The 15,297-nt window shown below is 40.2% G+C and overlaps 4 protein-coding genes across 4 annotated transcripts; 3 read left to right on the top strand and 1 right to left on the bottom strand.

Annotated features, from left to right (window-relative positions):
* Positions 1-335: 335 nt before the first annotated feature.
* ATC70_013200 (uncharacterized protein) lies at positions 336-1,493 on the top strand (the record flags this gene model as incomplete). The annotated part of the gene is made up of 1 exon (XM_064832366.1): positions 336-1,493. One exon carries the CDS (start codon positions 336-338, stop codon positions 1,491-1,493), a length of 1,158 nt encoding a protein of 385 aa, XP_064687921.1.
* Positions 1,494-2,577: 1,084 nt separating this feature from the next.
* UPS2_2 (Phospholipid metabolism protein) lies at positions 2,578-4,444 on the bottom strand (the record flags this gene model as incomplete). Its single annotated transcript, XM_064832365.1, has 5 exons — positions 2,578-2,637; positions 2,692-2,727; positions 3,146-3,308; positions 3,382-4,156; positions 4,213-4,444. 5 exons carry the CDS (start codon positions 4,442-4,444, stop codon positions 2,578-2,580), a joined length of 1,266 nt encoding a protein of 421 aa, XP_064687920.1.
* A 452-nt stretch (positions 4,445-4,896) lies between these two features.
* On the top strand, positions 4,897-8,226 carry ATC70_013198 (uncharacterized protein; the record flags this gene model as incomplete). The annotated part of the gene is made up of 7 exons (XM_064832364.1): positions 4,897-5,152; positions 5,209-5,457; positions 5,535-6,018; positions 6,110-6,473; positions 6,540-7,054; positions 7,132-7,806; positions 7,884-8,226. 7 exons carry the CDS (start codon positions 4,897-4,899, stop codon positions 8,224-8,226), a joined length of 2,886 nt encoding a protein of 961 aa, XP_064687919.1.
* A 1,387-nt stretch (positions 8,227-9,613) lies between these two features.
* On the top strand, positions 9,614-10,276 carry TIM10_2 (protein transporter tim10; the record flags this gene model as incomplete). The annotated part of the gene is made up of 1 exon (XM_064832363.1): positions 9,614-10,276. The coding sequence occupies one exon, from the start codon at positions 9,614-9,616 to the stop codon at positions 10,274-10,276; it is 663 nt and encodes a 220-aa protein (XP_064687918.1).
* Positions 10,277-15,297: the final 5,021 nt, after the last annotated feature.

The raw sequence follows: 15,297 nt of genomic DNA, 5'->3' as shown, positions 1-15,297 counted from the left end.
ACAGTAACTTGTTGAAACCAAAGGAATCTCTCCATTAGGGGAGCAGGACTAGTGGCTAACTCGTTACTGTTTGTCAAAGGTATATCATTTGTTGCGTGTTGTTCCTGGTGGTGGTGTAACTGCGTCGTGGTTGAAGTCGCTCACAAAGGTGATTCGTGAGTATCTGGTGTCTTTTCGCCCCGGTGTTGCCTGGTCTACTTTGTGTCTTCCTCGAAAATTTGGTGGTGTTGGTCTCGTGGATATAGCAGATCAAAGCTTAGCTTTGCATCTTGTCTATTTGCAACGTTTGTTGCGTCCACCCTCTCCCAGTGATTTTGTCTCCTCTTGGTTGGTGTATGCCTTTTCAAGTTTACACTGGTCATAAGTCCATCTTGCCGTGGTTTTGTTTCCCTGGTCTTTACCAGTCTCGTGTGTCTTCTGTGCCTGCTCTAACACATCTTGGAAAGCTTTTGTTGAGATTGCCAAAGTTAGTTCCTTCCTCTGGTTGGTCTGCTAGGTGGTTTCTTGATCTTCCCTTGTGTTCTGTACTCAGTACTGTGCCTTCTGTTCGTCCTCCTCGTGATCCATCATCTCTTGATCCTCGTTTCTTGGTGTCGGATGTCTCTTTCTGGCAACCTGATCTAGGTATAGTTGATGGTGTCACCTCTCATCTTGCTTGGTCATCTCGTGTTTTGCGCCCTGTTTTTCTTGCCTTGAACCGTGATCGTGGTCCTGTCTCTCTGGTATTCCCGCCTGTCATGGATAGTAAGATAGTCTTGTCTCAAGCAGACTATTTTACTATGCCCCGTTCTGATGGTGCTACCTCTTGGATGCCAGATTGTACTCATTGGACTGTCTCCAACTCGTCTCGTTCTGCTGCTCCGGTTGCTCGTCTCTCTCTTGGTGCTTTGCGAAGGTATTGGCACCCTGCAAAGGGTACCATTACCTCTCGTATGGGTCCTCCCTTGAAGTTGCCTGCCCATTTGTTGCTGTCTCCTGCTTCGTGGCGTCTTTTCTGGTCCCTGGAAATGCCTGCAAAGGCTTTCACACCTTGGTGGCGATTGCTACATGACCGTGTCCCGCACCGTTCGTGGTGCCATAGGATTATGCCTTCCAAAGTTCTGTCTCCTGCTTGTGCTCTTTGCGGTTTCTCTACAGAGGACCTTTACCATTTTGTGGTGGGTTGCCATGTCAAGTCATTTTTCTGGCAGGATGTAGTCTCTTTGTTGTCACTTCAAGAGCTACTCCCCTCTGCTTCTTCTATTTGGTTGGCGCTGACTACCTTTTGTAGTGGTTCAGATTTGTTGGTGATCGATGAGGATGTTTTGATTGCTCTTGGTGCTGCTTACAGTACACTTTGGAAGTATCATTGGCGATGCGTCATAGACGAGGAGCCTTGGATAGCTTCTGCTGCTATCAACATGGTCCGTCAAGACCATGGTACACTCTTTTCTTCTCTTTCTCTGGCAAGTGTTCAAGCTGGCACCTTGGCCTTGCCTGTAAACTCTGTATAGATTATAAATTTAAAGCTAATAAAGATACACTTTAATACAAAAAAAAAAAAAAAAAAGCGACACAGTAACTTGTTGAAATGGCACCCTGCAAAGGGTACCATTACCTCCCCACTACCGCGAAAAACTTAGCGGAAATGCTCTAAAATAGGTGTTTTTGTTGGTGCTTTTTTACAGCCAAAGTATTTGGAAAAGTTGGTGCTTTCGGTACAGGCTTCAAAATTAAAACACTCTAAATTTGGCGTCAATGCGCTAAGTGGTACAAATTGAAAATATTCCATCAACATTGCGGCACAAAAGTAAACCTTATTGAAAATAGAAACTGTTGTATAGCCGATGATATTTACTGCATTACACAACAATTGAATCCTATACCGTGCAACGTTGTTCAGCTAAAAGACCAATAGTTGCTCATGGGGATTATGACATTGGAATGATATAATTGGTGGATCTTTATTAATAGAATGCGCTATATATTACTCCTGGGGCAATTGTTGGGGCAGCAATCGTGCGATTATTGGATAGAATGATATGGAAAGCAGGATTATTGATGGATAAAATTGTCTTTTATTGATGGAAATATAGCAGAATATAGAATCATTGCTTTCAAATACATGCAGCGTGCTATACACATGGTAATGGGACGTTGCTCCGTTGGGTAGGCAATTCCTTTGACTCGTTATACAGCAGTTAGCTAGCTACCCTGTCATTCAAGAGCCTCCTGATTGTATTAAAGATAAAGCGGCAATAGCTATACATGTTTACCCATTACGAAGAGTTCCATACAAGAGTAACAGAGATGAGGATTGACATGGAGATAAGCAGCCAGATTAGAGTTGATTGGCACCCACCACACGAGTATCTAAATGCAAAACTAATGTTAGTCATAGAGTTCAATCCTGAAAAATATTTAACAGCATACCACATTTGCCACGTACCATCATCGTAAACTTGACACACAAGCAGAACAACAACAACAGGATAGGAGGCGGTCATGAGAAACTATAAGAGATGATAGGAAATGTGAGCAACGATGGTACGGCACGATGTAAGATGCACAGAGTGATTGACAACTTACAAATATACTTTAGTATATGCTGATTAGCGAAGATCTTCCAGCAGCAGCACCAGGGGAGGATGTTCTATTCTATATTCAATGTTTAGTCACTGCCATACTTCTCAGATGATGCTCCTTACCTACCGTTATTCCCACAGAGATGATTAAAACGGTGTGATACTAATAGGCAACAGCCACATTCGAGGAGAACCTACTGCGTTATCATCTGGCGTATGCTGCCGATAATATGTTTTTAATAAGAAAGCCACCAACAGAAACATTTGGTCAGATAAATTACTTACTTTGTACCAGAAAATGAATTGAAATTACGGAAAGAAAAGAAAAGAAAAAGGATTTAAAATAATTCACGAAAAAAATACTCTTTTTATAGACAAAATTTAAAGTTTTATTACAGCATGTCATAACCATCAGAGTAGTAATAGTCATCAGCATCATCATTCAAAGCCCACTCCCCCCAAACATACGTTATCCAACGATCCGAAAGCTTTTGAAAGTCATCAACGTGTTCCCCCTCCATTGTAAAGCACATTGCTACTATAAGAGAAGAATAGACACACTGCATCATTGTATAACTGACTTTGCTTTTTCCTTCCAGACTGGCATCATTCAAACGCTTCGTTAGCACTCTTTCATAATCACAAGCTCGTGCGTAGTACATGAAATGATAGCTTGGATTATTTTCAATATCAAGCGCAGGTCCAAAGCGATACTTGTAATATTCAACGAAGCGCTTTACAGTGCTACAGACAGATGTGCAATGATAATTAATACTTTATTCAAAGAACTCGCATGACGTATTATTTCTATTCTAACCTCATCAAATCTGCAGAGGAACAGGAACTCCAGCTATAGTCTAGGTAAGATTCACTAGGGTCTCTTGGAACCATTGGGGTTGCGTGTACGCTTCTTGATGCAGCTAAGCGACCAGCAGTAGAGTTGCGGAAATCTTCATTATCATCGTCATCTTCACCCTCATCTGGGCCATCATCACCACCAGGACAATTGCCAGTAGCTCCATTACCAGAAAGAGAAAAAGAAGACGAGAAACCATCAAAAGAGCTACTGTCAGAAGTACTACCAATAGCTCTTGTTGCAGAACGGCGGCGAGTCTTGTGGACAGAAGCCAACAGAGCAGTGGCACCCCAGCTGTTGGTACAACGATGCAAGATGAACCCATACTTCTGCGCATGTGCTTCAAAATACAGAGCATGCTTCAGGATTAATGCCTCATCCACACGACTCCAAGCTGGAACGACCTTGTCATCTACGGCCAAATCGTTGACATAATAGTATTCATCAAGAAGACGTTGGTGATAAACTAGACACATCTTGCGAAGGGCTTTGTATTGAGCAACGACAATCGGATGATTGAAAGCGTAACCCCTTTCATTGACGTCCCCACTTGACTTCATACTAAAGTTAATGAGGCCAAGCAAACGAGTTCTGGCATCAGGGTAAATGGCATTTCCTTGGGAGTTAACCTTGCCAGAGTTGATCCAGTATTCCAAAATCTCAGGGACAACTGGATTTATATCGCGAGGGCCACGCAAATTAGGGTTTCCTACAGGAGCAGGAGCCAAGTTACGCGCTAAAATAAATAACAATGTCAATGTCTATTTCAATTCAATGCACATCAGTGTTTACCTGTAGCAATCACTCTTCCGACATCAGTTTTATTGCCAAAAACACCATCATTCGTGGGTTGAACGGGAGGAAAGGTAGGAGACAACTGCTTGATGAGTTCCAATAAAAGATCACGATTAAGCTTAGACTCTTCCTTGAGTTCACCAACAAAAGCCTTGAGCTCCAGCATCTCTGTCTTGATAGCATCGAGGGGAGAAGCTTGGGTGCGAATGGTTCTGTAGTTATTGTCCATTTTAGTGCAAAAATAATAAATTTAACTTATAAATAATAGTTGATACTTTCCTGAAAACCAAGACACATGTTGCCCTTTTATACGTTCCATCCTGCTCTTGAATTCTATCTTTGCCATTCCAAGTGTCTTAATGACTCACTACTTGTCTTTATTACTTGGACTTGATAGAGTCTTCATGAGTCATTAAGTCAGTTCAAAGTGAGCACCCTCTGTAATAACGCGACTGTAAGTTCGTGTAATGTCAACTGTCAATCATCTTTAAACTCACAGTAGCAAAACATCCAAACATTGAGACACAACCGACACCTTTGTGCAACTTGAAGAGTCAAAAATCACTATTAGTCATAGGTGCTACTATGTACCACAGAGACGATCAAACTACTATTTAAGCTTCACTACACATCAATTTGGTCTTGTTGTCATTCATTTATACATCACCTTATCCTCTCAAAATGCCTGCACGACGAGTTTCAGGAAACTGCGAAAAGTGCCACATGCCTTACAATTCTGCTAGAGCATTGAGGACCCACTATGCAAACTCGACTTTTTGCGAGCCCAAGAAAGCAAGAACAGAAGACACTCCCTTATCGAATAGTCAAGAACGATCCCAGGCAAGCATGCATTCACAAGACGATACTCCAACGGCTACCACAAGTAATCAAGGAAATCAGTCATTACAGCAGCATGCTGCAGAGCAAAGAATAGAACGTGAGTTGTGTGAACTATAAGCAATGCATGACGTACCGTTCTAACTCCCATCTAAGTGCCATCAATTGAGTCCTTTTCATACTACAGTAGCTTCACTCTTGAACAAAAGGAAGGCCTTCGACATGTATATGATCTTGACACCCTCTCTTACGCCACTGATTTTAATGAAAGTGAATTGCTTTCATTGAAGCTCCGTGACATATTCGACAAGTATCCAGCATCGAGAGAAATGAGTCGTGAAAGTATATACTTTACAAATACAATCATTAAGAATATAGCAGAGGCAGGAGGTGGCACTGAAAGAGGTAAGCATATGAATACCACTATGCATTGTATCTTCAAACGCACTCACCATATTGACATCTCCCTTTAATGCACAAAGGCATTGTATTTCCAAAGCTGATTCAGTTCGATACTCTAGAGGCGCGCATGAGAAAGAAGACTGGCGTACAAGCATTCATCTACAAGGTCTGTCCTCAAGGCTGCAAAGTTTATCCCAAGAACGATACATCAGTCCAAGGAGTGTGCAATCACTGTGCAACTCCCAAAAGCGAAGCACAAAATATGAAGGTCTTGAGCATCGGTGATCAGCTAGCAAGAGTCTTGAGTGACAAGTCCAAACGAGGTGAGCTCATGTCGTATCGACGTAACTACCAACATGATCCACATTTTTACCGAGACTACTTTGACGGTCAAGAGTACATTAACTTTCAACAAAGACGGAAAAGACATGGCACCAACGTAGATGAGGAACCTATTCTGCTTGCCTTGTATGTCGACGGCTTCAAACCCCAAAGCAACTCTTTTGCTGGCGATACCTTAACGCTATTCCACGTTGTAATTTTGTCAGCCCCTCCACACCTCAGGTGAGTTATCTCTATTTGTATGGGTATAATATCCAATTAGTACCGGATTCTAACCACCAACGATATTGCATTTATGTCTACCAACCCACAGATACTTGGATGACTGGACTGTTCAGACAATGATTGCACCCGGCAAGAAGGCTCCAGTGGATCTTGAAAGCTACTTGGCTATTTTTGTGGACGAAATTCGTGATCTTAGTGAACATGGCATGCTGGTTCGAGTGAATGGTGGTGAAGTTGCCCGAGTAAGCGTTCATTTGGCAATGGCGACAGGCGATCTTGTAGAAGTATCACATTTGATGTTGCATGGAGGAGTCTCCAGTCAGTTTGGCTGTATGAAGTGCCTCATAGACACACAAGGAGGCCAATGCTTTACTCGCACAATCAGAAATTTCCAATACAGAACTCTCGAACAACTGAAAGCACCACTGCCTGTTGGCGTAAAACATGTGTTTGTAAGTGAAGCGATTTCATTAAACAATCATGTATAGTTCTTGTACCAACCATCATCTCTTCTATAGAACATCAAAGGACCATCCATATTTACCACTCTCAAGTCTTTTCCTGCCAACCCATCGTTCTACGGTCTCGACACGCTTCACCTACTGAGCATTGGATTAGCTAAGCATTTGTACGAGCTCTTGTCTTCTCCATTGCATCCATCCAAGTTTGATAACCGATACAAGCCCTCTATCGAAGAGCTGAAAGAAGCAAAGCTTGATAAAGCAAGTGCCTGGCCTTACACCTTTGATTTAGATCCCAAAGTTCTGGCAAAGATCGGTCAGTATGTGGCTCAGTCAAAGAAGACCATTCCAACTACCTTCAATGCACCATTCAACGACATTTTTGCACCAGGAGGAGTTACCAACTACCGAGCAGTTGACTATGAAGAGTTCATGATTTTCATTGTTCCAGCCCTGATAGCACCACACTATCCTGACTCAATCAGAAAACCTCTTCTGGGTATCGTTAAAGTGGCAGCTTTGGTATTGCAGAAGAATGAATTGCATGCTTCAGACTTACAATTCATAGAAGCGTAAGTATTGGCATCTTGAATAACAAAACCCGTTTTATCCACAGACTAAAAACTTACTTCTTTCTATCTCTGCACAGTAAGGTTAACGATTGGCACAAACTGCTGATCACTGAAATCAAAGCCAAACGCCTTCCTATCAAGACCTTTCGACCAAACGCCCATTATTTAGGACACTTGACTTACATGATCAAAGCGCAAGGTTTACCGGCTTCCACTTCCAGTCGATCTATCGAAAGATCCATCGGCAGGTACAAACGCTTGATAAGTGCTCGCACAAATGTTGGTATAAATGCCGGAAACATCATTGATCGTTTGGCAATTATGCGAGCCATCAAGGCATCTACAACTGGTGATGGTACAGGCGATGGTGAAGACAAACTGAATGATCTGGATGCTCGAATCAATCTCTTAGTGCCTCGACGATACGATCCAACTACCTTCGTAAATCTAAAGAATGACAATGGCAACGGAAGTCAGCTCTGGTATCCAGTCATCCACACAACGGTTTCAAGTATCCCAACCTCCATCAACGTCAACACACCTCTTTTTGTCAAGGCTATACAGTCCTACTACGACCGGCAATACTCAACTAATGTTCTGCAGAATGTCCATATCAATGATCAACTGGATATTGTCGTCTCTGGAAGTGCCTGGGCTTACAACTGCACTTATCGTTCAGAATACTATCGCGATCTCACCGGTGCTAATTCTAGAGGAAGCCACTACATCATGGTATGGGCAGAACACTTGAGGTATGCCAATTCACAGGTTCATTATTGCCTTTATCGTTACTCATCAAAACCCACATTGACGTCTGAATTTCCTACAGTAACTCTCGTCGCAAGGTCAAAGCTTTCTATGTAGGGGCTGTTATTTTCATGTTCAAGCTCGAAATTGAGGGGATTGGCGATGAGTTGTTCTTGCTTATTCGATTAGGAAAGACTCATGCTGTTGACGACAAAGACAAGACGATGCCCATAGTGGAGCTGGATGATGACCAGGATTCATCCGCATATCTGGTGTGCACATTTGAGCAGGTCATTTGCCAAGTTGGTCTGATGCGTTTTAGCGAGAATGACAAGAGATATAAAGTGATAACGAAGGAAAAGGTTTTCCGGGCCTCGATAGAGACTTATAAACCTGGAAAAAACTCATTTGTGCTACCTCAATAATAAAGATAAATATAGATTTTATCATCGTATTATTACCCCCAACAAGTTAACAGACATTCAGCTTCATGATGTCGTTCTCCTCTTCTTCGCTTCTTCCCTTTTAGCTTCTGAAATCAAAGACATCCCATTCATCTCACTACACAACGCTCAGTTCCTTTAGTATGTGCCGAAAAGCACCATTAATTGCGGAGTAGGTGCCCCAACCTTAACTTGAGTAAAACACTAGTGCGAATAGCACTGTTACCAGACAATGGCATCTTAAAATTGTATGAAATTCCTATTTTTCCTTCATTCAATTGCCAATGCTTTTATGTCTCACCCTTGCTATTAAAACCTAAGCGTGTATACAAAACAGATTCCGACAAATGTCTTCTTTTTTGCCGTCTCCCTCACCTTCCATTCTTTATTGAATTCTTCCTTCTGTTTTCCCCTCGTCCTACTATTACTTAAGGCTTTGAACACTGATTTTTTGCAAATATCAACGAAACACAAGGGCCACGATGGTTAAAATTCCGCCCACAACAATCTTTTTGCTCTTGTAAACCGGAAAGGTTCTATTGAGCTGTTTCTCCCGTATCTCTAAGATGATTTTTACCACTTTTAGCATCAAATAGGTGTTTCCTACTGCTTTTAGCGCTGAATACGCTGCTAGCTCCTACTTTGAAGCGGTATTTTAAATACAAAAGACTTTCAAGATCCAACGCAAATATGATTCTGATAAATTTCAGTTTTCCCCTTTCCTTCATGGTTTATACGGTATTCTTCAATGAATGTTTACTTGATCTGTCTTAGTTTTGATAGAATAGTGATAGATCTGCCGTTCAATTGTACACATAGGAAGGTATTACGAAAAAACCGAGAAAAACTTTAGATATTGATATTGTGCTTAATTTCCTGCCTAAACATGCAGAACAAAAAAGCTATATAAGAACTAGACACCTTGATAAACACAAAAAAAAACTATCCTGAACACCGCATGTGCAACAATCAATTTTCAACTGCGAGATAAAGTGTTTAGAGGCCATTCTCTTTAGATTTGTTCCGGAAACGTATATAACAAACTAGATGTATAAGAAGAGGAAACATTGGGCAATCGTATTATTATTCTTGAGCACCCGATGACCCTTTGGGAATTCATAAATTGACATTTACTCGAAAAATATGCCTAATTTGCTTCTTTTTACATATGTTTATAGATAGATTTTGAAACCTTCGTTAGGCTATAACAAACAATACGTGCTGCAATCTTTATTTCAAAGTTTTATATACTCAAAAAAATGTGTTTTTGTGTAATATATTTTGTCCTTACTTCCTCAAATGGTTAAGCATTTGATGTACCTCCATTTTTTGTGATACCACTGATAATTCTTTATTGAAAAAAAATCCAATGCACCTTCAAAACCCCAATTTTGGTGCAAATGATCTAAGTCTTGGTGCTTTTGCTCTAAACTTGGTGTATTTGCACCAAGGTTTTCGCCGTAGTGCCCGTATGGGTCCTCCCTTGAAGTTGCCTGCTCATTTGTTGCTGTCTCCTGCTTTGTGGCGTCTTTTCTGGCCCCTGAAAATGCCTGCAAAGGCTTTCACGCCTTGGTGGCGATTGCTACATGACCGTGTCCCGCACCGCTCGTGGTGTCATAAGATTATGCCTACCAAAGTTCTGTCTCCTGCTTGTGCTCTTTGCGGTTTCTCTTCAGAGGACCTCTACCATTTCGTGGTGGGTTGCCATGTCAAGTCATTTTTCTGGCAGGATGTAGTCTCTTTGTTGTCACTTCAAGAGCTACTCCCCTCTGCTTCTTCTATTTGGTTGGCGCTGACTACGTTTTGTAGTGGTTCAGATTTGTTGGTGATCGATGAGGATGTTCTGATTGCTCTTGGTACTGCTTACAGTACACTTTGGAAGTATCATTGGCGATGCGTCATAGACGAGGAGCCTTGGATAGCTTCTGCTGCTATCAACATGGTCCGTCAAGACCATAGTACACTCTTTTCTTCTCTTTCTTTGGCAAGTGTTCAAGCTGGCACCTTGGCCTTGTCTGAAAATACTGTATAGATTATAAACTTTAAAGCTAATAAAGATACACTATAATACAAAAAAAAATAGCACTCATTCATGCTATTTGGATCTACTAATAAAGCGCTCAAATGTGCATCAACAACCATTTAAACATACTAAAGTAGAGATGCACGCTTATCTCGCACATCGTGTGAAGGAACCACTCCTGATCACAGTGTATCAATCACACCCATGATGGCTGTAGTAAGTGATGTTATCTTTATCCAAATAAAGTCAAGTCAACAACAAGCAAATTGACCCTTATAAACAGTGCTCTTTCATTAATTACCACTTTAAATCAAACATCAACAATATTTGCCAGATATCGCAATAGCAGCACCTACTGCTCTCTATCATCACTAATTTTACAAGCTGGTTCCAAATGTGTAAATACTTTTCTTTTGTTTTTTACCCAATCCCAGGATGGACATTTCATTTTATACACAAATAAAATACAGTTCATTTCTATTGTATTTTACTATTGCTTTATTTTATTTTGTGAAAATATTAAGCCCGATTTCACTGCAGAGACCATGAGACAATCTTTTCTTCTCTTTCTTTGGCAAGTGACTCAATACGCTGCGCCTTGCCTCTCTTTATACATAGTTTTTATACTCTTAAAATCTTAAGGATAGCGAAGACACAAACTTAAATACAAAAAAGCTTATTAAAAATTCGGCTTTTTTGCCAAATGCAGCGTCTGGAGGTTCAACTCAAAAATTAGCAAGTTTCAAATTCTGAGGATATGTTTTTTTATTATTACTGCTGGCTAGGATCTCTTGAGCGGCTATTCTAACGCATGTTTACTACCATGATGGCAAGCGTTCAATTCAGCAGTACATCAATGATACATTCGGCATCCCAAAATTCCCATACACATATCATATAGTCGACGAACACCTCTTACTCATCTATTGTCAGATCTAATGCTTACATTTTTATTACTGGTTCCTATCACTTTTCATTCATTAGCATAAACAACCAGATTCTATACACCACATAGGTAAAGGCACTTTTTAAAGTATTTTGTAAAAGTCTGAAATGTGGTTCGAAGAGGCACGTTTTCAATTTTGAATTTCTAGTGAAGTAATGGAGTCATCTATTGTAGCTTTCTTGGTGAATTGAATGTCAGCCATGAAAACGTCTATCAATGAAATTACAGGGATTGCGTTTGGGCGGCATAAGGATGTAATCATGACCAAGTTGATGGACGGGATTTAGTTGACAGCTTCAAAACTTGAAGTCATCTTCGCAGCTCACCAGCAAAGAAACGTGCACCTTCAATAACATCAACCCGTTGCTAGCAGAAATCTACAAGTCATACAATTTTTGATCCACCTATTTTAACATTCTCTCCCTCAAGGTCAATATTTACATGGTCTGGATACAAAGCGTATCATTGCAAATTTAAGCACAGTATTCAAACCATTCTGCAGATTATTATAAATATCTTGTAACGAGACAAGCTGAAGTAAAATAACTGACTCTGTTTCTTACTTGGTCTTTGTTAACATCAGAATATATTTAATTTAATCTTTTCATCGTATATGTGTGTCTGTGGTTGTAAGTGGGATAAAGATGATTATAGAGATAATTAAATGGATGACATTTATTACTATGCCATTATTTCAACTAGTAATATATAGCCTGTTCAATATATCATCATTCTAGATTTTCCTTGAAGAAAGCATACCAATCAATCACAGTGATCATTCATCTGAGCATTCCATTACATCTATTCAATGAGAAGCAGATTTGCTAAAAATATGCCAAGTTTATGTTCGACTGACATTTTTTAGCCTCAATTCCCAAAAAACTCCTTTGTTTTCGGTGCTCTTCTGCAAACAATAACGTTGGAGTATCTAGAAAAGTATACATTTTTTTTTACACAGTTGAGTGGTACAATATTCTTTTGGCGGGTTAATATGGCTTACTAGGTAGCTAGTTTTTGTGATAATGAAGAAAAAGTAAACCTTTAAGGCTTCCGAATGTCGTTCTGATGTTCTGGCTCATAAATTTATAAATGTCCCAATAAAAACGCTTTAGCTGGGCCCACTTCCTTTTGACGTTTGATTTCTTTATATTCATACCACATGGTACTATGATGAAAACTAAAGTTGACACATAAAAACGCGCATTTTGGATTTTTTAGATTCCGAAAGTATTTATTATAAAGCAAGATATTTTTTTTTGTATTTAAAGTTGTCTTTTATTGAACTGATAAATCGAAACTCTAAGAACTTTATATAAGAACTGTGGCCCGAAGCCAGGACACAAAGAAGGATTTACCACCACCCGCGACGCACGCAGACTTGACACACTAGTAGGTCAGCTCGACCAAGATGCTCCTTACATGCAAATTGTCATGAGATACAGATGAACGAAATTAGGAACTTGATCCACTACATATGAAAAACCGAGGCACTGCGAGATTTGAACCTGTGCTGTAGTAAACGGACTAATCAAAAGAGATATGCTTTACCCAACTTGGGATGAACTGCCGCTCCCGAGCAAGATATGCCAAGTGCCTATTTGGCAGCGGTTTTTTGACCTTGATCACTAGGAGAAAACTTCAGTTTTTTGGGTTTTACTTGACACGGAAGCAATAAACACACCAACCAGTTATACCATAGGGTGCACCTGTTCGGGGTTGCAATAGTCATCTATTATGTTGAGACAATCTACTTGCTACTTTTTGTGACAATAATGAAAACCCAAATTTGCAAAGAACCAAAATGTCATTCTGGAGTTCGACGCCTAACGCATTTGGTTGCCCGACTAAAAGGGGTCCAGCTGGGTCTTGTTGATTTTAGTGCTTGATTTCTCAACTCTTATTATAAAAATGCAAACTGAAAATGATTTTAAATTGCGACATCGAAAGATACCTTGTAGTTTCTGTATTTTGTGAAAAACAACGTATTTTGAGAAAGATAAGCTAATTCCTTGTTTGGCCATGATTATTTAACCCGAACCGACAGGAGGGAATTTCGGTTTTTGACATTTTACTTGACATAGAAATAGCTAAAGCATCGTACAAACTATACCATTCAGTGCGTCTAACTGAGGACTATAATGCTCATATAGTGGGTTGATATGTTTACTTGCTAGTTCTTGCAATAATAGTAAAAAATAAAGCTTTTAAAGCATCTAAATGCCATTTTGAAGTTCTAACCCAGACGATTTTGATTGTCCGACTAAAAGGGATCTAGTTGGGTCCTCTTTCTTTTAAGCCTTGATTTGTCAATATTCCTCATTATATGAAGGTAAAGTGGAAAATGTTATGGGATTGAGGCATTGAAAGGCATCTTTTGGGTCTCATGATTTGAGAAAAAAGTTGTTTTTAAGTAAAATATGCCACGTCTTTGTTTAATCACAATTATTTAAAGATTCTTACTTTTGAGAAGTTGACGCCGTAATAAAAAAAAACTAGATAACATATTGTTTTAAACATTAAAGAACGTGGAATCAATGCTGATTTTGTTCTAAAATCGATATTACAATGGTAACACCCTGGTTAACGAAGCGGACCATCTCTCTGAGATAAATGACGATTATGATCCAAATTCCCCTACATACTACAGGCATGTTATGCAGCCCATGAACAGTCTATGTTCGAACTATAACGCATTGTTGCATATTGAGAAACTTTTAGAAAACAACATTTCAAAGAGTTGTCAAGAAGGAAAGGTTCACTTTGAAGCCCTACAAAATCCCGCCAGTCATTACGGTTTTTACTTACTGATTCAGACCAAGAAAGTCAAAATCTGAGAGATGGTATTAGAGCCTACTATAGCATCTTTGCCTTTACATCGCCTGGTACACAGCAAGATGAAGGTTACAGTGGATTCAACAGCGGCACTTACACATTACGAGTTCAAGGCTCAACATACCACAGAATTGATCCTATCTGTCCTATGCCAGGATATGCCCCATAGTATGCTCAGATATATTTTACGGACCTTCAATACCAAGCTAGCATGCGCAGAGGTACTTTTCGCAGCTTTATGAATCTCTGCTTGAGCGTCTCCAAGAACTGGTGATGAGAGAATGTCCCTTTGCGCAGACTTTTGAGATGGAAAGATAACGTTCCGCTCATAATGAAGACAGTTTTCACATCATGATCAATGGACAGGCAACAACGACATAAGGAAGAACTTATTCTTCCCCTACTATAGATGAAGTGGCGGCCATTGTTATAGGCTCAGTATCCACAGACGATCCAAACTATGTCCCTCATCTAAGGAGAGATGTGGTAACATTTCGTAGAAATGGCACTGTCGAACATATTATGTGAATGCCATAGATCCTATGATTCAGTGCATTATATTTTGATGTTTTCGAGAGGTGAGAACGGATGGCACGTCAATATGCCGCTTAACATTATTACGAATGCCTCCTTCGAAGACGAGGATGAAGATGATGCACTTAATAGCGAAACTGATGGCGATAATGTCGAACAAGACGTTACAAGGCCCATTACCACCGTTAGAACAGCTCTGGTAGGCACTAGCGTAATGCAATTTTATGCTCATCCACTGCAAGTGAGACCCAACACAGGAATACTGCATTATTTCGGCCGGCTATTCCATTAATATGTAGTGGATATGTATATGAAGGTTGGACATCGACGTTTGGAATATATACGAAATAACCAGGAATCGTTGCGAATAGAGCTGTGTTCAGGGTTTATAGATGCATCGGTATCTGATAGCGTCATCTCCACTGAGGAGATTGGGAAGCAAATTATTTTACCCTCATCACATACTGGGTCACGAAGGTTAATGCAGCAGTTATATCAGGATTCAATGGCAACGGTTTCAGCATTGGGTAAAACAAGCTATTTCATAACGTTTACCTGCAATCCAAACTGGCCCGAAATTGTTAATGAATTACGCAACGGTGGTTTGAGCCCAACTGGCAGACCTGACCTGTGTGCACGAGTTCTCTACATGAAGCTCTAGGAGTTGATTTCTGATACTAAGACTGTGGAATACATCAACTATGGTCTGCATTCCGAC

The sequence above is a fragment of the Mucor velutinosus genome (genome assembly GCF_035048745.1).
Source record: "Mucor velutinosus strain NIH1002 chromosome Unknown tig00001572, whole genome shotgun sequence".
Lineage (NCBI taxonomy): Eukaryota > Fungi > Mucoromycota > Mucoromycetes > Mucorales > Mucoraceae > Mucor > Mucor velutinosus.
Note: the sequence above shows the minus strand (reverse complement) of the source record. Positions and strands in the feature narration are given on the sequence as shown.